Source organism: Acomys minous (genome assembly GCF_964271855.1).
Source record: "Acomys minous genome assembly, chromosome: 15".
NCBI classification, from domain to species: domain Eukaryota; kingdom Metazoa; phylum Chordata; class Mammalia; order Rodentia; family Muridae; genus Acomys; species Acomys minous.
Genome location: NC_140497.1, coordinates 15,629,353 through 15,654,714, shown reverse-complemented (window position 1 = coordinate 15,654,714; position 25,362 = coordinate 15,629,353). Strand labels below are relative to the sequence as shown.

At 40.6% G+C, this 25,362-nt stretch overlaps 1 protein-coding gene and 1 long non-coding RNA gene across 3 annotated transcripts in view; one reads left to right on the top strand and one right to left on the bottom strand.

Moving 5' to 3' along the window:
- Nucleotides 1-20,687, top strand: part of ADAM18 (ADAM metallopeptidase domain 18) — a 62,455-nt gene extending 41,768 nt beyond the window's left edge. Inside the window, exons 15-20 of one of the 2 annotated variants that reach the window (XM_084758635.1) lie at nucleotides 7,578-7,683; nucleotides 8,926-9,112; nucleotides 12,394-12,474; nucleotides 14,369-14,483; nucleotides 17,115-17,272; nucleotides 20,533-20,687. In XM_084758635.1, the coding sequence (XP_084614761.1) occupies nucleotides 7,578-7,683; nucleotides 8,926-9,112; nucleotides 12,394-12,474; nucleotides 14,369-14,483; nucleotides 17,115-17,269 (644 nt within the window). In that variant the 3' untranslated portion in view covers nucleotides 17,270-17,272; nucleotides 20,533-20,687. Of the gene's footprint in view, nucleotides 1-7,577; nucleotides 7,684-8,925; nucleotides 9,113-12,393; nucleotides 12,475-14,368; nucleotides 14,484-17,114; nucleotides 17,273-20,532 lie in introns of those variants that run through there. The other variant, XR_014774849.1, reaches the window with a different exon arrangement.
- Nucleotides 1-25,362, bottom strand: part of LOC311584389 — a 122,000-nt gene that overhangs the window by 40,910 nt on the left and 55,728 nt on the right. Inside the window, exon 2 of the long non-coding RNA XR_014774850.1 lies at nucleotides 5,092-5,481. This is a non-coding gene — a long non-coding RNA (uncharacterized lncRNA). The remainder of the gene's footprint in view (nucleotides 1-5,091; nucleotides 5,482-25,362) is intronic.

Below are 25,362 nucleotides of genomic sequence, written 5' to 3'. Positions count from 1 at the left end.
AGCCATCTCTCCAGGCCCCAAATAATATTTTAAACAAACCCAGATAAGACTTCTGGATGCCTGCTGGTGTTTGACTCTCTGCATGTAAGGTGATTGAAATAATTTGAATATGCAACAGATTTACAACACAATGTTAGAAACCAGAGCAACGGATTTGGGAAAGGGTCTAACAGGACATCATCCTTCAAAATGATCAGAGCATCTCCTGGCTGTGACTGGTCCTTGAGGTGGGTGAACTGTTAGGATGAATAGGCCTTTCTATCCAAGACAACATGACCTGAAGTAAAAGATTGGCTTCCCATTAAAATCTGGAGAGGATCTTATTAAGAGAGGGCTTAAAGTAAGAGAATAAGGGAAAACTCTGCCATAGTCAACATGATGGGTGGCCTGAAGTCAGGAAGGAGCCTTCAAAAAAAATCACTTAGACAAACGGGGCATGGATGTACTTATTCACTCATTGGGAGTCTATTTAATACTGTGGCCACAATAGGCTCTGTCCTAGGGAATATGACCTGTCTAGCCACAGATTGCATTACCAAGTATGTGTGTACCATCTTGTGGAATTGACCTCACATCCAATCAGAGAGTGGTTGGTTGCTCCTGTGACATTTGTCCCACTACTGCACCAGTGGGCATGTCTTGCCAGACAGTTGTTGTTATAGTGTGCAGGTTCACAGCTGGATACGTGTGATGGTTAATTTTCTGCTCTGGTGACATGCAAATCACATACTAGCATTGTTAAAGCTAGCCAGTAAGGATGAAACTTGCAGGTCAGTAACAGCTGGGTGGCATCCTCAGCAACAAGGTCTTCCCGTTAAGCTCTGGAAAGTGGGCTGGAGAGATAGCTCAGTGGTTAAGAGCACTGGCTGCTCTTCCAGAGGACCCAAGCTCAATTCCCAGCAACCACATAGTGGCTCACAACCATCTATAATGGGATCCAATGCCTTCTTCTGGCATGCAGGCTCTATATGTAGATGGAGTGTACATTAAACAAACAAATAAATAAATATTTTTTAAAGCTCTGGAAAGTAGCCAAGAGCATTGGCAATAGCCTATAATGTTTGTGGGTCTATGGAACCTCACTAACAAAAAGACATAACCTATTCCTGACACTTTGTTACCTTATAGAGACTAATAGGGGGCAGTGTCACCCTGTTATAAGATAACTCTCCTTGATGCCAGGCATGGTGGCACATGCACTTAATCCCAGCACTCAGGAGGCAGAGGCAGGCAGATCACTGTGAGTTTGAGGCCAGCCTGGTCTACACAGTGAGTCCCGGACAGCCAAGGCTACACAGAGAAACCCTGTCCCGAAAAACAAAAACAAAATAAGAGAAGAAAATAAAATAAAATAATAACTCTCCTTAAACTCTTTTGTTTAATGTGTTTTAAAAATAATGTCACATATGAACACTGTATTTATATAATTTCCATGCTCCCTTGCTCCTCCCATTCCTCACACATACACACATATGTAATACAAGTGCAGCCCACCCAGTCCATTTGGTGTTGCTCCTGTGTGTATGTGTTTAAGGGTGACTGCTTGGGACTGAGTAATAGCATCAGGAAGCTTGATACAGAAAAAGACTGATTTTCTCCCTCGTCAGCCGTTAATTGCCTGCAGCCTCCCTGGCAAACACAGGAGACTCTCAAACAGCCTGTGTCCCAATCCTCTGCCTCTTTCTTTGTCTCTTCTGAAATGTCCCCCAAGCCTTAGGTGTTGTAGCTGTATTGGAAACGTATCCCTTGGGGTTGGGAGCTCACAGTCGGTCGTTCTCTGCATTTTGACCAGCTTGTGTTTTTCCATGATGGACTCTCTGAAAGCTACATTACCTGTGGGTCTAAGGATAAAGGATTTAGAACGCCCTTAGATATTATACGAGTTTAGTATGGATTCTCCTCTAGCCCCCACGGCTCCACCAGCCAGGTAGTTGGCTAGTTTACAGCAGCAGGCACGAATTCCCTTGTGTCGAGAGGACCTTAAGTCCAATTAGACAGCTTTTTGTTACCCTCGGCATACAAATGCCACTGTTGTACCTTCTAGGATTCCTGCTGTTCTGGTCACTGTTGGGTTTAGAACTGTTATAGCCAAGTGGGACTTGATTGCTTTTCTCCCTTGGCAACTTGCAAAGCACCTTCAGATAGCGTGAGAGCTCATCCTTAGGGAGGAAGAAGTCAAGTCAGATCCAGCCTGATTGTGTCTGAAGCACACAGTGTTTCCAGGACTGTTACCTTCAGCCTCTGGGAGGCGACGAAGGCGATGGCAATAGTGGGTATGATTTTAGAGTCTGTTTATTCCTCTGCTCAGCAACTTCAAAGGAAATTTCCCATGCCTGGCCCTAGAGTTTTTGTGAGATAGTCTATGCCTCTTAGCGGGAAGCACCACTGCAGGGCATGCCTTCATATGTACGTATGTATGCTCGCTTAAATATATTACATATGTATTCAAGTAAACATTAAAATAATGTTTCCCTATGACCCTTTCATATGTTCTTAGTATTATTTTTCTCCCCTCCCCCCATTTATCCTTCCTTCTCTCTATGGCCCTCTGTCCCTCCCCCTTTCTGGTTTAATTCTATATCTCATTTCTCCCACTTTATCTATGTGCATCTGTGTCCTCCTATGCCACTATCTAAAGAAATTCCCTACATATTATCCATTTCTATTTTCCTGGCATCTTAAGTTATCACAGATTATATATTGACATCTCAATATCCATAGCTAAGATCCACAAATATGAGAAAGCACACAGCGTTTGTCTTTCTGTTGTAACACTTAGTATAATATTTTTTAGATCCACGCATTTAATGCAAACTTTATGATTTCATTTTTTTTACAGCTGAACATAATTACATTACATGTATATACACCACATTTTAAATATTCATCAGTCTGTTAGAGAACATCTAAGCTGTTTCTGTTTCCCAGCTATGATAAACGTCAGATCCCATAGCAGGTCTACTCTCAGCTGTTTGAGAATTCTCCACGCCAGCTCCCAGTGTGGCTGGGCCAGTTTGCCGTCCACAGACACTGAATGAGGGTTCCCTCCCCCCACTCCTCTCTAGCGTTAGCTCTCAACTGACCCCTTTAAGTTGCCCATTCCGACTTGGGTAACACAGAAGCTCAAAGCATTTTTAACTTGCATTTCTCTAACTTCTAAGGGTGTTGAACATGTTTAAAGACATTTCTTATCCATTTTTTGTTTCTTTTTTAAGAACTTTGTGTTCAGATCTGTAGCTCATTTTGTAATTAGAAGGCTTTGTCTTTGGGGATCTTTATTCTGGATATTAATCCTCTATCAGCTGTGTAGTAGGCAAAGGCTGCCTCCCATTCCATGGATTTGCTTTTTATCTATGCAGAAGCCATCAAGTTTCATGAGGTCCCACTTGTCAATTGTTGGCTTAAATTTCTGATAAAACAGGAAGTCGTCCCTCCTTAAATGTATATCCTGTAGGGACTGCCTATATTTTTCTTCTAGCAGTGTCAGTGTTTCAAGTTCCCCAGGTAGGGAGATCTTCAGTTCATCTGGAGTTAGTTTTTTGTAAAGGTGATACATTCAAGTCTTGCTTTATTCTTTTATATGTTGACATCCAATTTTCCCAGAACCATTTGTTGAAGGTTCTGTCTTTTCTCAAGTGTTTGTTTTTGTCATCTTTGTTAAAAATTAGATGGCACTAGTTACATGCGCTCACGTTTGGGTCTTCGCCTTTGTTCCAATGGTCTGCATGGCTGTGTTCGTTCCAGCGCCATATTGTTTTCATTGCTATGGGTCTGGATATATCGTAAGATCTGGATGGTATCCCTCTGGCATTGTTTTTTTTTTTTTTTTTTTTTTTTTTTTGCCCATGAACATTGTAGCTGACTGGGGTTTCCTGTGGGTCCACAAGAATCTTAGGACAACATAGAATAGAGTAGAATTTTCTATTCTGTAAAGAAAGAGATGAGGATTTTTACTGGGATTTCATTGAATCTATAAACTGCTTTTGGCAAAACGATCATTTCACAATATTAATTTTACCAATCCAAGAACATGGGGTGTCTTTCCATTTTCTGCGCTCTCTCTCTCTCTCTCTCTCTGTTTTGATGTAGAAGTCTTTCACTTCCTTGGTTAGGTTTACTTCTAGATACTTTCTTTTCTTTGAGTTTCTTGTGAATGGGAGTTTATTGTGATCTTTTTCTGTGTATTTGCTGATATTACATAGAATATGTAATAAGTTATTGATTTATACAAGTGGCTATTTGTTCTGGCACTTTGCTGAAATTGATGATCATATCTAAAAAATTTTCTGGCGGAATTTTTTGGCTCTCTAATAATGTAGAGTATCATGACATCTGAAACATAGGGATCGTCTGGCTTATCCTTTTCTATTTGTGCCCCCTTAACTCTCTGCTCGTCTTATTGTTCCTCCAGGGCTTCAGACCCAACATGGAAAGGGGGTGGGACAGTGGACAGACCTGTCACAGTGGACAGACCTGTCACTTCAGGGTGGTTGCTTCAGGTTTTTCTCCACTTAGGATACTGTTGGCTGTCAGTTTCTCGTATATAGCTTTTATTATGTTGAGGAATATTCTCCACAGTTCTACATTCTCTAGGACTTTTATCACAAAGGCATGTTTGATGTCAGTGACTTTTTCTGAATCGATTGAGATGATCATTTTTTATCTTTAAGTCCATTTATGTGGCTTATTACATTTATTGACTTGTATTTCTTTTCTAGTCTTGTGTATTTTGTTTTCTGTGTGATTCTTTCTAAAAAATATTTTACATATACACTTATATTATTACACATATATAAAATAAGTTACATAGAGCAAGAAGAACCATGAAATAATCAGGAATTATATTAATGTTACATTCATAGTGTTTTGGTTATTTGTATTTGGGAACCTTGAAGAAAACATATTTCCTATCTTGGTGAGTCTAAAATTCTGAATGAAAATACATATCTATCATATCTCATCTTTACCAGCTTAAAATATCTATCTAGACCTAAAAACATCTTAACTTCTAAACAACTAAGCTGAACTGTAGAACCAAGCTATCTGGTCTTCAATCCTATCAGACACTTGGGAAGGAATAAAATTAATTACCTGAGTAAACAGGAAATGCAGGTTAGCAGTTTCCCAAATGAGAAGATAACAGAGACAGTTTGCAGCCTGAGCAGTCATCCAAAACTCTCTATCACATTGGAGCATCATCTTCAGCCTTCTGGCCCAGTATATCCCATAGACATATTTATGAGGCTGGAATTATTGAAGACTTACTCTGTCTTGGTAGAGTTTGGTCATCGACTCTGCCTGCAGCCAAGCTTGTCTATCTTTAGGCAGAATTCTGTCTGTGGTAGAAATGATGACATTTTGCCCAGTGGTTGATTTGTCACATTTGAAGCCTTCTCTGTAAGGAGGTTCTTTGATGTTCACCATCTTCTTGAGGTAGGCTGGGTGTTGCCAGTAGTTAACCTCTCTTATTGTCAAAGAATCCTTAAAATGCCATATTCTGTAGCACTCTGAAGTTTTTGAAGACTTTACCTTATTTTGCCTTATCTATCTGTAGAATCATATCTATCTGTTAAACCTAGGATGTATATTTTTATGATAAAAATAGACTAGTAATTGACTTGACCTTGACTTGATCAACTAACAATTAACTTGTATAACTTACTGTCCTAAACAGCCTGCAATAGCACTGTCAAAGTATTGGAGGTAAACCTTGTATTCTACTTGAGTTGTATGGGTATAATACCTCATATTAGAGTATGAATATATTGTATGTGTGAAGAATAATCTTAAATTTGAATCTGTGTGATTCTTGTATGGTGCATCTTTACTTAGATAAGTTTTTATTTATGATCTTATTGAAGATCTAGTCTATGCCACTGACCAGTGATTCTTCTCCCTCATCTATTCATATAATTTGAATATTTGGACTTTTCATGGCACTCTGTACTTCCTCCTTCCTGAATGTTCTTTTCCTGTTTGTTAAAATTGTCATATTATTTAATTTCTATTTTTTGACTTTATAATGTGATCACATCATTTCCCCTTTGTTCCTTGAGACCCTTCCATATGCCTCTCCTTGCTTTCCTTCAAATTAATGATTTCTTTTTTCATTAATTATTGTTATATGTATATATATATATATATATATATACATATATTTCTAAATGCATGAACACAACCTGCTCAGTCTGTATAATGTTACTTGTATGTGTATGTTTTCAAAGCCCTTGCTCTTGTCATCTTTTCCATCAGCCTTATGTTTGTGTTGTCTTCAGGACTGCTCACACAGTTAGGCTCTTTGAGCTCACCGAGCTATCTCTTTGTGTCTTATTTAAACTTCTGGAATTCTTTGGTGACGTTTGTCATTGTTCCTTTAAATTCTATGTGAGGTGAACTCAGGGCTAGCATGAAGGATGTATATCCTGGTCCAAGCTTGGAATTTCAGAGTTTCTTTTTTGGAAATTAATAATGATGATGATGATGATGATGATGATGATGATGATGATAATTTTACAAAGATGGTGAAAGAAACTTGAATCTTTGTAAACATAAAGACTAGGCTTATATAAGGTAGGAGGTCTGGGTTGGCAGTTAGTCATATCAATGTAAGAACATACAACCATCTTCATCTGTAGCTGCAGTAAAATCAAGGTCAATATAATTTTATCATTTCTAAATATAATAAGAAAACATTTAATTACCTTGGGCAATTAACCATATAAAAACACAAAATATTGTAACAAACCTAAGCACACAGTTTTCCCTTCTGTTGGTCCTGGTGCCTTCTTCCAGTTAGTAAAATTCTCTTACTGACTGTGTTTCCTAGGATCTTACTGTGTAAAAACTATGTAATCAGTTTTGAAAATCTGATTATCATGTTTAAGTATCCCTTATTATAGTGTTTGTCTCCCCTTTAGTCAGCTCTAACTTAATTTCTCTTTATTATTTTATACAGTGATGATGGACGTTTCCCAACATATTCAGAACTGAAATTTGGGGAAATTAATGGAAGTGTCTTAGGCCACAGGAGGCAGACACATAACTTAATTCTGACTATTTATTTGTGTTAGTTATTTATATAATCACAAATTTAGAGGATCAAATATCACAGGCATGCATATACATAAAATAAAATAATTAAAAATTAAAAAGCAATGTGAATTGTGCCTGAGGAACAATATATGAATTTTCTCTCTGATACACACACACACACACACACACACACACACACACACACACACACACACTGCGCAATTTTTAAAACTTAAGGGCAACTAAACGACATACCTATAATTCTAACCATCAGCAGGCTGAGGCAGGAGGTTTTCCAGGCCAATCTGAAATACATAATACACCTTGTTTCAAAACAACAAAGAAGTAAGTAAATCTATTAATGTAACCCATGGCAATGGATATAATCCCCTTTGTTTTGTGTTATAACACTGGCAGGTTGCCCGTGGAAATCAAACAAAGCATGAAAATGCATTATATTGAGATGGCAATTTTATTAGTCCATGACTAAAGAGCGTGTAATCTGGATTAACGATAAGAACCTAAAGGGCGTGTTTCCATTTTAGGAGCTCAAGGCGCTTCCTATGCCTGTTTTGAAAAAATTAACTCACCACGTGAAAAACTGGCGAACTGTGATTTAAAAAATTCATACTCATTACCTTGTGGACAAAAGTATGTATATAGCAAGTGATCATTTTTTTCTTGGCAAGAGACATATACTAGCTAATGACAACTAGCAAGTTGGTTGGAAAATAGTCCCAAATGAGTTCACGGCACCCGCCCAGCCTAAGGCTGAGCCAGCGTGGGGAACAGGAGCATGCTTATTAGGGGAACTGCCCAGAGTTTAGAAAGTCAGTTCTGTTCTGAAATAAGAGTTAAAAATGGGTCGTGTTTTAAGTCTACAATTGGCAATAATGCAAAAGCAGGTATTTTGACTGTTTGTTTTTTTTTACAACATAAGGTTGTTGAGAGGAAAGAAGTTTTCATCTTGTTTGTTGTTTCAAAAAAACAAAAACAAAAACTAATATAGAAAGCTACAGAAGACCTCCTAGTGGCTCAATTTGGACTATTATAGCATGGTTTATTATAACATAACGCAGCTCCTGGGTCCAGTAATGGGAGTAATCACCTTGTAGCAGGCGATGCAAGAATTTCACTGATATTTTAAAAAGTCACAAAGGGTCCGGGGAGATTCAAGCTCAGTCAATAAAGTGCTGGCCTGGGTTGGAGCCACAGAGATCATGAGGGGAAAACCAGATGTGGTGTTCAACACTTGTCAGTCATCTCTGTGCTCGGTAGATAGACAGAGGCGGGTCCCAGGGACTCACTACCCCCTTAGCCTAGCTTCCTGAGCCTGAAGCCAGTGAGGAACCTGTCACAAAAAGTAAAGCTGAGTCTGACACCCAGCACTGTCCTCTGGCCTCCATGTGCATACACATGCACACATGAACACATATGTACACATGGGTTTGAGTAACACATCAAATGTATTGTAAAACTCTGGATAGTATAATAATGTGTATAATAATTAAATAATGGCACACAATCAAAAGGTGCTGAATCACTAAGTGGTTAGCCATCACTGGGACACATAGGTGATAGGTCCAGACTGAGTGAACTGTATTAAAGTCAGCCTAAGTGACAACTGAGGCCCGTAATAGCAAATAAAGTTGCGTGTACACATGTGACTTCAGTATATACATTTCAGTACTGCCACAGTGCTAAGTAATCTGGTATAGCTTATTATGTTTTTTAAAATCTTATAACATCATAAAACAATGTTACCATTGTACTGGTTTTTCTGGTTTTATGCCACTAACCAAACATTTATGCTATTATTCACGCAATACTTAATTGGAAGCTGGGATCGCTGAAAAGAAAAATCATCAAGAACTTTCTGTTTTCCGTTTCCAGGGATATTCTCTGTGGAAAATTAGCTTGTTTCCAGCCACGAAAGAATTATAAAGGCACTGCTCGATCTGTAGTGTATTCGTATGTCCATGACAGCGTGTGTCTGTCCATACCTCCTGGGCTGTCCATGAGAGCAGATGGAAAAGACAGTGCATACGTAGCGGATGGCACCGTGTGTGGACCACACATGGTAACCGACTGAGGGTTCTAGTTAGTTGTGTGAATTACCACGTGCTGTGTGCCATGACGGCTCTCACAGTTTGCAGCTGGGACTTGCGTTCCTTCCTTACATGGTACTAAATGACAATTAAAGGAAGCGTTAGTTATTGTGACACATTGCTTCTTTTCAGTCTCTATGTGGAAAACAAGCAAGCCCCACATAGGTTTAACACTAGAGTCTGCTAACCACCAAGAGCTATTATTTTTAGACCTAATAATTTCCATTAGCAGGATTCTGAGTTTTCGTTTCACCTTGCTTCACTGCAAGCCGTCTTCATATTAATTAAATTATGTGCTTATGCATAAACCAAAATGTAAATGTAAATAGTTTGGAAGAGCCAATGCTGTACTAGGGAAACATAGCTAGTGACTATCACACAGAGACAAGCTCATATGTGTATGCATAGCTGTATATACAAGTGTTCACATATATGCAAATTATACTCATGTAGTTGTTATACAAAGAGAGAACTAAAATCTAGAGTTTATCAGTCTAAGGACACAAGGGGACCCAGCTCAGAAAACATACCAATTGCCCTGTGAGATTGAAAGCATCGTTTATAAACCTTTTTGGCTACAGTACAATGGCCTGCAGCATTTACTTGCAGATTACAGAGCTAGCTCTTAACTCCAAGATCAGCAGTTCCTGATCCCTGGTGATGCCTCACTGTGCTGAGAACCCAGATCCTAGGGCTGGCTGCTTTGGGTGCTCAGCTTCCTTTATGGGCCACACCTAAGAGCTTGCTTCTCACAAATAGTGGTGCCTGGCCCACTCCGCTCATCATAGAATATTGCAATGCTGTGAGCTACAATCACGGGAAACAGTTCTGAGTAAATGAGGATGCGCGCAGCCCTCAGTCAGACCACCAGGGAGGCACGAAAGTCCACCCCCAAATAGATGAGCAAGGCAGAAAGTGTATTTCTCAGCTCAGACCTTCCAACTTGACACCCTGATCAGAGTTCCACATAACACTGTGAGGCAGGAGCCCCCAGAACTGGGACCCACCCCATACCAGGCAGTGTGCCATGACTCCATGTCTGCCAGGGCAGCATGGCAGCTTCTCTCATCATGTAGGTAGGGACAGGATCATTAGTTTGTAGTCCCTTGCTCGGGGGAGGAGGGGAGGGGGACACAGGTGACTCTGCCAGTCAGGGGACAGCTTTCAAGTCCTTGTTTCTTTTCTCTTGGCCAAATCCATTTCTAAGTTGTTGTTGTTACAAAAAAAAAATTAAATATTTCACTGGATTGCCCGTTTTTAGCTGGAAGAGATATAACTAATTTTTTCACATTAATATGTTATCCTGAAACTTAGCTGACTTCATTGATTAGTCAAATCATGTTTGTGTGTTTGCATGTGCATCTATATGTAATGTATAAATCTGTATGTGTTTGCATGTGCATATATATGAAATCTGTAAGTCTGTGTTTGCATGTACATCTATATGTAATCTTTCAGTCTGTGTGTGTTTGCATGTACATCTATATGTAATCTATAAATTTGTGTTTTCATGTGTATCTATATGTAATCTGTAAGTCTGTATGTGTTTCCTTGGTCATCTGTGTGTAGTATGTGACTGTTTACATAAGTATCTGTATGTACTTTTTCAGTCCATGTGTGTTTGCACATTCAGCTGTGTACAGTCTGTTAGCATGTGTTTTCTTGGCCATCTAGGTAATCTGTCAACCTGTGTGTGCTTGTATGACATCCCTGCTCAGTCTGTAAATACAAAGGCATCAGTATGCATCATATGAGACTGTGTCTGTTAGTACTTGAATCTGTGGGCAGTCTGTAAGACCATATGTTTGCACATACATCTGTGTGCAGTTTGTAAGCCTCTATGTGTTTTCACATGCATCTGTATGTGGTCTGTAAGTCTCTGTGTGTTTGCACACACATCTATATGTGATCTATAAGTGTGTGTGTGCTTGCATATTCATGTTGTGTGGTCTGTAAAGCTCTGTGTGTTTGTACATGAATCTGTATGTGGTCTGTAAGTCTATGTGTTTGTGTATGCATCTGTGTGTAGTGTATAAGTCTGTGTGTATTTGCACTGTCATCTGTGTGCTGTCTGGCTGTGTTTGCATGGGCATCTGTGTACATTCCATCAGCCTGTGTGTGCTTGCTTGGCCATTAGCTTGCAGTCTGTTAGTCAGTCAGTGTGTGCATTTTCTTGGATACTTATGTGCAGCCTGTGACTGTTTGCATAGCCATCTGTATGTACTTGAATATGTATCTTTGTACAGTCTACAAGTCTCTGTGTGATGACACAGATGTCTGTCTGCAGTCTCAGCCTGTGTGTGTTTACATAAACAACTGTACCCAGTCTGTCATCCTGTATGTGTTCGTATGGACATCAGTGTGTAGTCTCTCAGCCTATGTGTGTTTGCATGTTCATCTCTGTGTGGCCTGTCTGTACATTGGCAATCACCTACATATATAATTGTATCGTCTACAAAAAATAATTTTATTTCTTACTTTATGGTTTAGAATCTTTTATTTCTTTTTAGTATCTAAATTACTCTAGCTAGAATACTTAATATTACATTGAAATTGAATGTAAGAACCAAATAAAAGCTGGTATATTCAATTTATGATTTATTTATTGGTTGTATGTTAGTTTTGAACAAATAATTACAGAGATAACTTTCATTCTCATTTGATGTTTTCATATTGTAAATTTCTTAATTACACATTGTGTTAACAATTGAAAAAATAAGCTACCAAGCCAAAAATGAGACCAAGATAATCACATATTCAAATTACTAATTATCATTTGATTACCATTTTGATATGACAAGTTTTGGCAATGGCTAAGAAAACACAGTTAAACCATTTCTCAGTATAATTCCGATATACTCCACCTTTAAAAAGATTCAAAGCAATTTATGAATTGTATTTGAGACATAAGCAACATTTTTCTTCAGCCATAAGGGGACAATTTTGACTTCTATCCAATTATCCACAACACATATTAACAGTATAGGAAATGCAGTGAGAATTTCAACCAGTTCAAACTATAGGAGTCAAAATCTAAACTGTGTGCATCTAGCTCTCAACAGACATGTCCCTATTTGATACCATTCCTGTTGGGAAAGTTATGTTAAAAAGCCAAAATGTTTTTATTGGAATTAAAAGAAAACAAGTAAGCAGGCCTTGAATATCTTTTATGCATAGGTCACACATAGTATTTTTGTTTTGTTTTGTTTTACATCACATTCGTGACTGTGATATATTCTGTGTTTAACTTTAGTATTGTGTAAACAGAACCTGCCAAGAAGTGAGCTTAAGAGGAAACGACTGTGACTCCACTAAGAAATGCAAAGGGAACGGGGTAAGAGGCTCCGCTTATGTAGCTCTACACTTCAGGCTGCTGTGCGCAAATGCAGAGCTAATCTCCCGCTGTGGAGAACTGATGGATGCTTCTCTTAAAAGACACATCTACTTTTTGTTTGTTTGTTTGCTTTCTCTGGGTAGGGTTTCTCTGTGTAGCCTTGGTTGTCCTGAACCTGCTTTGTAGACCACACTGGCCTCAAACTCACAGCGATCTACCTGCCTCTGCCTCCCAGAGTGCTAGGATTATAGGCATGCACCACCATGCCTGGCTGATTTTTGTTTGTTTGTTTGTTTTGTGTTTGTTTTCTGATGAGGGGGAGGGAGGGAGAGAGCATGAAGTTCAGTGGGTAGGAGCTGGGAGGAGTTAAAGGACAGAATAAACACAATAAAAATATATTGCATGAAAACTTTAATAAAATCTTTAAAAAGAAAAACACAATAAAAAAGAAAACCTTCATTTAAAGTATAACTAAGTTTTTTGTCATAATAAAAAGTACTTTAAAATTAAATCTTTTTATTAAATATCTTTTTTACATATACATTTATATTATTACACATATATACAATAAACTACCTATAGCAAGAAGAACGATGACACAATCAGGAATTATATAAATGATACATTCTTAGTGTTTTGGCTATTTGTATTTGGCAGCCTTGAAGAAAACATTTTTCCTACCTTGGTGCGTCTAGACTTCTGAATGTAAATCAATATCTATCATATCTCATCATTATTAGCTTAAAACATCTATTTAGACCTAAAAATATCTTAACCCCTAAACAACTAAGCTTCATTGTAAAACTAAACTATCTCGTCTTCAATCCCATCAGAGACTTAATAAGGAATAAACTTAATTATCTGAGTATACCTGGAATGCAGATTAGTAGCTTTCCAAATGAGAAGATGACTGAGACAGTTTGCTGCCTGAATAGTCATACAAAACTCTCATAAGAGAATATTTAGAGGCTGGAGAGATGACTCAGCGGGTAAGATTGTGCTCCTGTCAAAGGCCTGCGTTCAGCTCCTCAGCCCTATTGAATGACTCACGACTCTTATAATCCACACGCTAGGAGAGGGAATCTGACGCCTTTGGTCCACACGGGGACCATCATGCATACATACTCACATACAAGTAAAAGTAGTAAAAATCATCTTAAAAGGTAGTATTTGTGAATGATTAATTCACCTCTGTGAACATAAAGATCACGTGCTAGCTTGTTTGTTTTTCTGTTCTGCTGTTGTTTGGTCATTTGGTTGGTTAGTTTGTTGGCTCCTTGAGTCACCTGAGAAGAGGGGACCTCGGCTGAGAAAACTCCTCCATCTGATTGTTCTATAGGCAAGTCAGCAGTGTATTTTCTAGACGAATGATTGGTGTGTAGGACCCAACCCATTGTGAGTGGAGCCAACCGTTGGCAGGGGGTGGAGCCACAGTTGGCAAGGGGTGGAGCCACCACTGACAGCAGGTCCTGGGTTGTATAAGACAAGCCACTGAAGCCACTGCCAGCCTGAGCTCAAGGCCGGAACCTTGCTAGCTGCAAGTGTAAACTGGAATAAGGCCTCTCCCTCCCTAGCTGCCTTTTTTGGTCATGGTGTTTATCGCAGCAATAGAAAGCACAGACCGATGTTGTTATAACCTTGTTACATCTCATTTTTAGCAGACTATTGGAGAAAATAAAGTACTTTTAAAATACAGACAATAAAAATTGAAATATATTTTCACATTGTGGTCATGCTGCCCTTTGACTATGCCACCAGTTTTAATTACTTTTTCTAAACCATTTCTCATATCGTATAGCTACAAACCCTTAAAAATATACCATGTATTTCAGCCACTTGTATCAGATGTAACTACTAAGACAGTTAAAAATGACTGCTTATTTTTCCATTTTAGATATGTAATAACTTTGGTAATTGCCAATGCTTTCCTGACTACAGGCCTCCAGACTGTAACTTACAGATCGGATCACCAGGGGGCAGCATTGACGATGGAAACATCAAGAGAGCTGGTCAGTACACACAAGCTTCCAAAGCAAGTAATGTGTTATTTTCTGTGGCGTTGATCAAAGACATTTTAGTCAAATCTTTTACAGACCAGTTATGAATAAATTAATCTGGTACCACATTTGTAATGAGTTTTCTGGGAGGCATTCAACTTTAGTGAAGTCAACTAAAGTAGAATTGTACTCCAGAGTTTCAATTGATGTCATTAAGTAAATTTTAATGGTCATATAAATAATAATAATATAATAATAATAATAATTTCATGTTATTAAACCTGAGCATTATTGAAAAGCAACTTTGGTATACAATACTGTTCATCCTAAATGAAACTTAGAAAAATGTGTGGCAAAATATAGATGTATTTCTACCAATAAATAACAGTAAGTCACACTATGAATACATGCTCATATTTTCCCTTGTTCCTATGGTGAATAAAAGTAATACCATAAGCTCATTTAGTCATTCATTGTTTCACATATTCACTCCATGAGCATGTTTTCAGGTGTTTGAAGAAGGCACAATATTGAGGAAGTTTCAGGAAGTGTACAAATGTAATGACAAAGAAGTTTAATAATGAAAGTATATCACCCAATAAACAATGGAGCTATCTATATTGGCCAGAAGTAGACATATAAAGGGACAATGAATAAATTGTTTCATGTATCAAGTATTTGAAAATAACAATGACTAAAAGGCAGTTGTGAATTAATACATGAAGCGAGAGGTTCAAGAACACTGTACAAATAAATCTTTGAGAGTCAGGCTGAACAAGGCATGAATGCAATTGGTTTAAATTTGTATAGTGAGAACTGTATGCAATACCACATGGCTGTAATCTCAACGCACGGAAGTTTGAAGCAGGAGGATTGCTACGAGTTTGAGGTTAGGCTCTCTGTTAGTTAGGGTCTCTATTGCCATGATAAAACCCAAAGTAACTTGGGGAGGAGAGGGTTTATCTCATCTTACAGTTCTCAGACCACACTCTGTCACTGAGGGAAGTCAGGTCAGGAATTGAAGCAGGGCAGGAGCTGCTTACTGGCTTCCTCCCCCTGGCTTGCTCACCTTCCTTTCTGACATACCACAGGACTGCAGGGCTTGCAAAACTCACAATGGGCTGGGACTTCTCAGTCACTAAGAAAATGGAGGTATTTTCTTAGTCGCAAGTTCTTCTCTACAAATAACCCTATCAAGTTGACAATGAGCTAGCCAGACACTGCCTCAAAGGAAAAGCAATTGTCTAACAAGCAGTTTGGCTATCCACGGAATTCATGTGAAGGCACCATTAGGTATTTGACAGTGCTGCTTGTAATTCATGAAGGGTTCATAAATCCATCCTTTATACTCATGTTAGGTGACCACAGCAATTAGTGGGATTATAAAAGTGAGGTAAGAGCACTGGGTATAACTTCAGAAAGCCATGGTATTTTAGAAACATGATGTCTGAGATAAGCATCAGTCCTTAAACCATACAATAAAAAGGAGTAGTGAACCTGGCCACGGTGGCTCCTGCCTGAGGCCCCAGCACTTGAGAGACTGGAGCAGGAAGATGGCCAACCTAGTTTCAGTATGAGATCGGGTCTGAAAGCAAAAGCAAAGCAAAACGAGACAATTGGAACAATAACAGAAAACTGCATGAACTATTTGCCAAAAAGAGAATAGGACTGTGAGTGATTGGGAGAGGAGACCAGGCCTGTGGATAGCTGGTGAGACAATATGGACACTCCTGTCAATGTTGTGGAGGGTCAGATGGAAGGAAGGGAAAGGAAGAGATGGACAACATCTGCTTCAACTGAAGAGACCCAGCCTTTTATCCATGGGCAATAAAAGAGTGTGAGCCTACAGGTGCCCCGCCCCTCCCCTTGATGGATGCTGTCTTATGTTGAAGTTCTTGGTCCATTTGGAGTTTAGTTCCTTACAGAATGAGAGATAAGGATCTCATTTCATTCTTGTACTTACAGTATCCAGTATGACTAAAACCACGTACCAAAGGTACTGTATTTTACTCAGGGTGCATTTCTGATCTCTTTGTAACAACTCAAGTGCCTTTAGCAGCTAGGGCTTGTAAATGGGTTTTCAGATCTATTGATGAACATGTTTGTTTTTATGCTAGTACCATGCTATTTTTCTTACTATAGCCCTACAGCATAACGTGAAATCTGGGTTGGTGACACCTTCAGCAGATTTTTTAATTGTTTAATATTATTTTGGCTATCCTGAGTCTTTTGTGTTTCCATGTGAAGTTAAAGATGTTTTTCTTCAATATATGTGAAGAATTGCATGAGGATTTTGATTGGACCACATCTACCTGTAGATTTCTTTTGATAGGTTGGTCATTTTCACAACATTAACCCTACTAATCGTGAGCATAGGTGGTCCATCTTCTGATATCTCCTAAAGGTTTTTTTTTTCAGTGTCGTAAATCTTTCATTGTATGAATTTTTAACTGCCTTGGCTGTATTTATTCCAAGATATCTGGATACATACACATAGATGTGGTGTAGGTACAAAGAAAAGGTCTTATATACATAAAATGTTAACACGATGTATAAAGATATAGCTTTATAGAAACGTGTTTGTCTGTGGGGAACTTGTCTAGGTTTCACATGAACCCGTTTTTTCTGGCGTTTCTTTTCCAGACTCAGGCTTTGGTACAAAGCACACAGGCAAGCATCAGGACAGCTGGGCAATTCTGGCCTTCTTAATTTTCCTGCCTTTTATCATAACTCTGATAATCAGGATCCTGAAGAGAAATGAAAGGAAAATAATGCCTCAGACTGATCACCAAATATGATGGGTAAATATAGTCTGTGGTACTAACCTATGTGGTTAAATAGAGCTGTGTTTTTAATGGTTTTGTAAATCCATATTTTATGTTCTCTTATTTTACTTGTAAGTACACATTGTGTTTTTCCAGATACAAGTTGAGTTCTCATAATTTCCTTTCTCAGGACTTGAATGCCCTAGGTCTTTTCCTAATTAAGCTTCACATTGCACTAGGAACTTAATTCTCCAGACAAGACTAAAATCTGGGCATCGCTGTAACTTTCCCTCCTAGTTAAGTTTAATCCATGCAATGGTGTTGCACTTCACGGAAAACTATTCTTCCCAATGTGGGCATAATTATTGAAAAATTATTTTAATTTCAGAATCCTTCCATACTTGTCTCAAATGCTATCAAAACCTTGTCTCTGAAGTCAAGTGCCATTTCCCGTGTTTTTCTACCTTGTACTTCTCTCTCTGGACTGCTAGTCATTTCCCTCACCGACAGTTGAGAACCGCTGCTCTGGAGAGAAAGGGATGAACTGCCTGCCCATCCTTGATGTGGCGGTCAGTTCCCGTGTTACAGAACAAAATGCCCAGTTGAGGGTTGCAGACAGTGGCGACAACAGCAGTCCCTCGGGTGTCCCCTTGCTGATTGGAAGGCTACAAGTGTTCTCAGACATAGGGCTTCCCAGAGTCCCATGGGCTACAGTGACATCTTCCTAGAGTCCCGCGGGCTACAGCTATCTGGAGGTGGTGCAGCAGTCTGATTTTGTTTATCTCAATGCCATGCTTGTGTTAGGGTGCTGAGATCTTTGTGTAAAGCCAAGGCAATGGAAACGACTGTGGGTCATTTCTAGGACAAATAAATGAGGCTATTCTCTGTGGCACATCCCAAACCCCTCGACTGTTCTCTCTGACATACACGAGCCTAATAGAGAGACGTTGCGTCTCTAACGTCAGGTTCGGACGCAGCGGTACGCACACCTGGCTCTGGGATGCCTGATGCCCAGCATCCTCACTAAGATGAAATCACAGTGTGTGCTGCTTTTTAAGACTGCTTCCCCAAAAAGCCACCAGTCGGATCAGCTGCCACTCTTTCCCATGTCACTGATACCCCTCCCACACCCTCTGTAAAACTGCACACAGCGATCAAGAAGCCAGTCCCCTGTGAAGAATTGTCTCCCGATGAGGGGTTGGTACGTTTCTCTGGAGAGCTCTATGAAGCTGCCACACATCTTACACTTCCAAGAGGGTCATAGCCACCCAGGAGTCCCCCGAGAGATGTGGAAGGAGCGGGTGTCCTCCTATCTTTACAATGAAACTAAATTACCCTTCAAATATCTTTTGTTGACCAACTTTAGCAACTTAATTCACTATTTTTGCAATTTTTGAATTGACCACAAGATGTCACTATACATTTATTGTAACAAAAGGAACCAAAGACAGCTTTGGCTTATCCTGGCCAAATGGGGCGACGGTCCTTATAGATCTGAGTTCAAAGTTCTGCCAATGGCTTCCCTAGACATTTGTCAAAGCGTCTCTTACCCTATTTTGGTTTCCATTTAAGTCTAAGAAATACTATATTTTATTTTTTATATGTAGATATTGCATATACTATTCGAACATGGGTGGACAACGTATGCAGCAAAAAATACCCAGAAAGTTGAAACTTTAAATTCTATTATTAAATATATATATGGGTGTATTCATGCATGTGTGTATCTGTATGTGTATGTGTGCATATGTGTGCTCATGTGCTGTATGTACACGTGTGTATATGTGTGTGTGTAAGTGTGTGTGTGTGTGTGTGTGTGTGTGTGTGTGTGTGTGTGTGTGTGTATAGACTGAGGTCTACATCAAGTACCTCCTTTTATTGTTCTCTATCTTATTTTTCAGACAGGGTCTCTCCCTAAACCTGGGGCTTGTGACTGATTAGGCTGGCTGGCCACTATACCCTAGTGACCCTCCTGTCTACCCCACCCCTCCCCACCCCTGGTACTGAGGTGGCAGGTATATTGCCACACCTACCTTTTTACATGGGTGCTGAGGATCTAGCTCTGGTCCTCATGCTCACACTACAAACGCTTTTCTCACCGAGGCATCTCAGCAGCCCCCGTTTTCCGTGTTGAGAGTCCACCGCAGTGTGTGCCAGCCTCACGCCCCAGTGCACAGTCCTTCTAGAAGGACTCGTGGCCCTTGCTTTGCTCAGCTCCTTGGCAAGCTCGTGGTCTGCTCCTTTGTTGTGTAGGTGGTAGTCATCTTGACGCTGTTTCAGCTTTCATTTCACTGATGCTTAGTGACGCATCTCTTCTTGGTTTGCTGGACCACTGGGAGGCGGGAGCTGCTACTCCCATAGGCAGAGGTGCTGGCTGCACAGAGTGAGCCAACCATTAGATGCAGCAGCTCAAGAACAGCAAAGACAGTGGATTCTATACTTTGGACACTTTATCCCTGCAAAATGTATTCTCTAAAAATGAGCAGTTAGCAAGTTGAAACTTAAATCACCCATCTGAATATTAGCTACAGAATGGAAGGTCTTCCCTTGTTAAACTCTGTTGCAGCGGTTCTCAACCTTCCTAATGCTGTGGCTCTTTAACACAGTTCCTCATGTTGTGCTGACTCTGACCACAAAATTATTTTCACTGCTACTTCATAGCTGTAATTTTTCCTCCCAGCTACGAATCATAATTTAAATATGTGTTTTCTGATGGTCTTAGGCAACCCCTGTGAAAGAATTGTTCATCCCCAACAGGGTCGTAACCCACAGGTTGAGAACCTTTGTTCTTCTTCTCACATATGAACTCTGTATCAACACACACACACACACACACACACACACACACACACACACACACACACACACAAAGTGTGACCTTTCATTCAGTTTCTCTAAGTCATGGCTTTTCCCTTAAGAAGTGAAGTGTGTTCAATTGAGCTGACCAGGAGGCAATGTCCCTGTAACCAGGATTCGGATGGGGCAGAAGCAGGAAGCTGGGGCTTCATAAAACCTACCAGTCTTTTAAAAAAGCAAGAAGAGGAAAAGAGAAGCTCAGTGTTAGAAGAAGAAACATGCCCTAGTTATTTCATGGCTGTAATTGGGCTGTTGGCTGGAAATGTAGATTATACATACTAAATATACGTGTACTTCTCTGTCAAGTCCCTAAGAACTAAGCTGGTTTGTCATGGGTCAATTTTAACATCTGTGTATTTGAAAGTAACTTTAGGTGGTAAGCCAGGAGCAGCTCTGCCTCTTGACCTGATTGAGAATTTCTCTTTTCCTCTTCATTACAGCAATTCATTGCACCAGAAAGCTGCCAAGGGTTTAACAATGGATGGAGCAGAGGAGGAAATGTGTGGTCCAACCTCTCCGTTACCTTTGGACACACATTAAATCTCAGACCTTTGGAAAATAAAAGTGACATATACACAAGTGGAGGCCTCTTTGTGTCTCTTTGGAGGCTGTGGATGGCAGGTGACAGTGGTGGGTCAAGGCTGGGAAGGAACGTTTGAAGTCCTCCCTACTAGGAACTTCTGCAGCCACAGAGCCAGGGCCTGAGCAGTGTAATATGTTTAAGGAAGACAGGTAGGGGGAAGAGTCAAGAAGGAAAGCCAATTAGAGTTTGTATTACAGTAAGATAGAAAAGGCAGCCATGAATTGATAAGCCTTAGGTGGGACGGGCTAGAGTAAGGGAACAGACTGCAGGCACCAGAGCAGAGTAAAAGGGAAGTGCACATGACTCCGCAGCAGCAGACAGCTGGAGGGAGCAGCGATGTGGTTGTATTACAGGCAGCACGGGGACTCACATACAGTGGAAAGCACCACCCAACCACAGCCGCCGAAACCAAGTCAGAACACACATAAGGTACTTCAGTAGACCACTACTCAATACAGAAATACAGTCAATTCAAAGCATTTCCAGAAAGATCGCTGGAGACCCAGATAGCATCAAAAATGAATTCTAACCAACATTAAAGGGGAGGCTGATATCAATTCTACAAAAATTCTTTCAGGAAACTTAAGATCACTATGCCTGGTCGTGCCCCCCACTCACCATGTATAATAAACAGCATCACATGGTAAATAAAATGGTTCTGCTCGCCTTAACTCAGATGCACAGGGCAATGGGCTTGTGAACTTCAGTATAATAGAGAGCCGCCAGGGGGTGCACATCAGTGCTCTCCAGAGGCCAAATAGCCTTTTCAACTGGTCTACCTAATTTACTGTTGTTGTGTTTTTATTTAGCGTTTCCTGGATTATTCACTGTACTAAGAATTTTATGTTTCTTGAACCAATACTACGCAGTTGAATGAAAGTGGTTGTCAACCTTCTCTTCCCAGCTCCCAGCCCTGGAGCAAGTTTTCCCATTCAAGCCCATCCTTTGCTGAATAGACAGACCAAGGCCAATCTTGGCTAGAGCGTTATTTCGAAGCATAACAAAAATTATGCTTCTAACCTGTTGATTGACAGGGCTAAATGCACAGACACAGAGCACTATAGCTTTAATTCCACAGTTCCTAACAGCTTTATCTATGTAGTCAAACACCTTGGTTATCTATGTAGTCCCCCTCTTAGTTATCTATGTAGTCCCCCACCTTAGTTATCTATGTAGTCCCCATTTTAGTTATCTGCGTAGTCCCCCACCTTAGTTATCTATGTAGTCCCCCCCCTTAGTTATCTATGTAGTCCCCATCTTAGTCATCTATGTAGTCCCCCGCTTAGATATCTATGTAGTCCCCCCCTTAGTTATCTATGTAGTCCCACACCTTAGTCATCTATGTAGTCCCTCCCTTAGTTATCTATGTAGTACCCCCTTAGTTATCTATGTAGTCCCCCCCTTAGTCATCTATGTAGTCCCCCCTTAGTCATCTATGTAGTCCCCCACCTTAGTTATCTATGTAGACCCCCCCTTAGTTATGTATGTAGTCCCCACCTTAGTTATCTATGTAGTCCCCCCTTAGTCATCTATGTAGTCCCCCACTTTAGTAATCTATGTAGTCCCCACCTTAGTTATCTATGTAGTCCCCCCCTTAGTTATCTATGTAGTCCCCCCCTTAGTTATCTATGTAGTCCCCCCCTTAGTTATCTATGTAGTCCCCCCCCTTAGTCATCTATGTAGTCCCCCACCTTAGTTATCTATGTAGTCCCCCCCTTAGTTATCTATGTAGTCCCCCCCTTAGTTATCTATGAAGTCCACCACCTTAGTCACCTATGTAGTCCCCACCTTAGTTATCTATGTAGGCCCCCCATTAGTTATCTATGAAGTCCACCACCTTAGTCACCTATGTAGTCCCCACCTTAGTCATCTATGTAGTCCCCCCCTTAGTCATCTATGTAGTCCCCACTTAGTCATCTATGTAGTCCCCCATCTTAGTTATCTATGTGGTCCCCCCCTTAGTCATCTATGTAGTCCCCACTTAGTCATCTATGTAGTCCCCCATCTTAGTTATCTATGTAGTCCCTCCCTTAGTTATCTATGTAGTCCCCCCTTAGTTATCTATGAAGTCCCCCCCTTAGTCATCTATGTAGTCCCCCAATTTAGTCATCTATTTAGTCCCCCACCTTAGTTATCTATTTAGACCACCCCTTAGTTATGTATGTAGTCCCCACCTTAGTCATCTATGTAGTCCCCCCTTAGTCATCTATGTAGTCCCCCAATTTAGTCATCTATGTAGTCCCCCACCTTAGTTATCTATGTAGTCCCCCCCTTAGTTATCTATGTAGTCCCCCCCTTAGTTATCTATGTAGTCCCCCCTTAGTTATCTATGTGGTCCCCCCCTTAGTCATCTATGTAGTCCCCCACCTTAGTTATCTATGTAGTCCCCCCCTAAGTTATCTATGTAGTCCCCCCTTAGTTATCTATGTAGTCCCCCCCTTAGTCATCTATGTAGTCCCCCACCTTAGTTATCTATGTAGTCCCCCCCCTTAGTTATCTATGTAGTCCCCCCCTTAGTTATCTATGAAGTCCACCACCTTAGTCACCTATGTAGTCCCCCACCTTAGTTATCTATGTAGTCCCTCCCTTAGTTATCTATGTAGTCCCCCCTTAGTTATCTATGAAGTCACCCCCTTAGTCATCTATGTAGTCCCCCAATTTAGTCATCTATGTAGTCCCCCACCTTAGTTATCTATTTAGACCACCCCTTAATTATGTATGTAGTCCCCACCTTAGTCATCTATGTAGTCCCCCCTTAGTCATCTATGTAGTCCCCCAATTTAGTCATCTATGTAGTCCCCCAACTTAGTTATCTATGTAGTCCCCCCCTTAGTTATCTATGTAGTCCCCCCTTAGTTATCTATGTAGTCCCCCCTTAGTTATCTATGTGGTCCCCCCATTAGTCATCTATGTAGTCCCCCACCTTAGTTATCTATGTAGTCCCCCCCTTAGTTATCTATGTAGTCCCCCCCTTAGTTATCTATGAAGTCCCCCCCTTAGTTATCTATGTACTCCCCCCCTTAGTTATCTATGTAGTCCCCCCTTAGTTATCTATGTAGTCCCCCCTTAGTTATCTATGTAGTCCCCCCTTAGTTATCTATGTAGTCCCCCCCTTAGTCATCTATGTAGTCCCCACTTAGTCATCTATGTAGTCCCCCCTTAGTTATCTATGTAGTCCCCCCCTTAGTCATCTATGTAGTCCCCACCTTAGTCATCTATGTAGTCCCCCACCTTAGTCATCTATGTAGTCCCCCACCTTAGTCATCTATGTAGTCACCAACCTTAATTATCTATGTAGTCCCCACCTTAGTCATCTATGTAGTCCCTACCTTAGTCATCTATGTAGTCCCCACCTTAGTCATCTATGTAGTCCCCACCTTAGTTATCTATGTAGTCCCCACCTTAGTCATCTATGTAGTCCCCCACCTTAGTCATCTATGTAGTCCCTACCTAGTCATCTATGTAGTCCCCACCTTAGTCATCTATGTAGTCCCCCACCTTAGTCATCTATGTAGTCCCCCACCTCAGTTATCTATGTAGTCCCCCCCTTAGTCATCTATGTAGTCCCCACCTTAGTCATCTATGTAGTCCCCCACCTTAGTCATCTATGTAGTCCCCCACCTTACTCATCTATGTAGTCTCCAACCTTAGTTATCTATGTAGTCGCCACCTTAGTTATCTATGTAGTCCCCGCTTAGTTATCTATGTAGTCCCCCACCTTAGTCATCTATGTAGTCCCCACCTTAGTTATCTATGTAGTCCCCACCTTAGTCATCTATGTAGTCCTCACCCTAGTTATCTATGTAGTCCCCACCTTAGTCATCTATGTAGTCCCCCCTTAGTCATTTATGTAGTCCCCACCTTAGTTATCTATGTAGTCCCCACCTTAGTTATCTATGTAGTCCCCACCTTCGTCATCTATGTAGTCCCAACCTTAGTCATCTATGTAGTCCCCCACCTTAGTTATCTATGTAGTCCCCCCCTTAGTTATCTATGTAGTCCCCCCCTTAGTTATCTATGTAGTCCCCCCTTAGTTATCTATGTGGTCCCCCCCTTAGTCATCTATGTAGTCCCCCACCTTAGTTATCTATGTAGTCCCCCCCTTAGTTATCTATGTAGTCCCCCCCTTAGTTATCTATGTAGTCCCCCCCTTAGTCATCTATGTAGTCCCCCACCTTAGCTATCTATGTAGTCCCCCCCTTAGTTATCTCTGTAGTCCCCCCCTTAGTTATCTATGAAGTCCACCACCTTAGTCACCTATGTAGTCCCCCACCTTAGTTATCTATGTAGTCCCCCACCTTAGTTATCTATGTAGTCCCCCCCTTAGTTATCTATGTAGTCCCCCCCTTAGTTATCCATGAAGTCCACCACCTTAGTCACCTATGTAGTCCCCCACCTTAGTTATCTATTTAGACCACCCCTTAGTTATGTATGTAGTCCCCACCTTAGTCATCTATGTAGTCCCCCCTTAGTCATCTATGTAGTCCCCCAATTTAGTCATCTATGTAGTCCCCCACCTTAGTTATCTATGTAGTCCCCCCCTTAGTTATCTATGTACTCCCCCCCTTAGTTATCTATGAAGTCCACCACCTTAGTCACCTATGTAGTCCCCCCCTTAGTTATCTATGTAGTCCCCCCTTAGTTATCTATGTAGTCCCCCCCTTAGTCATCTATGTAGTCCCCACTT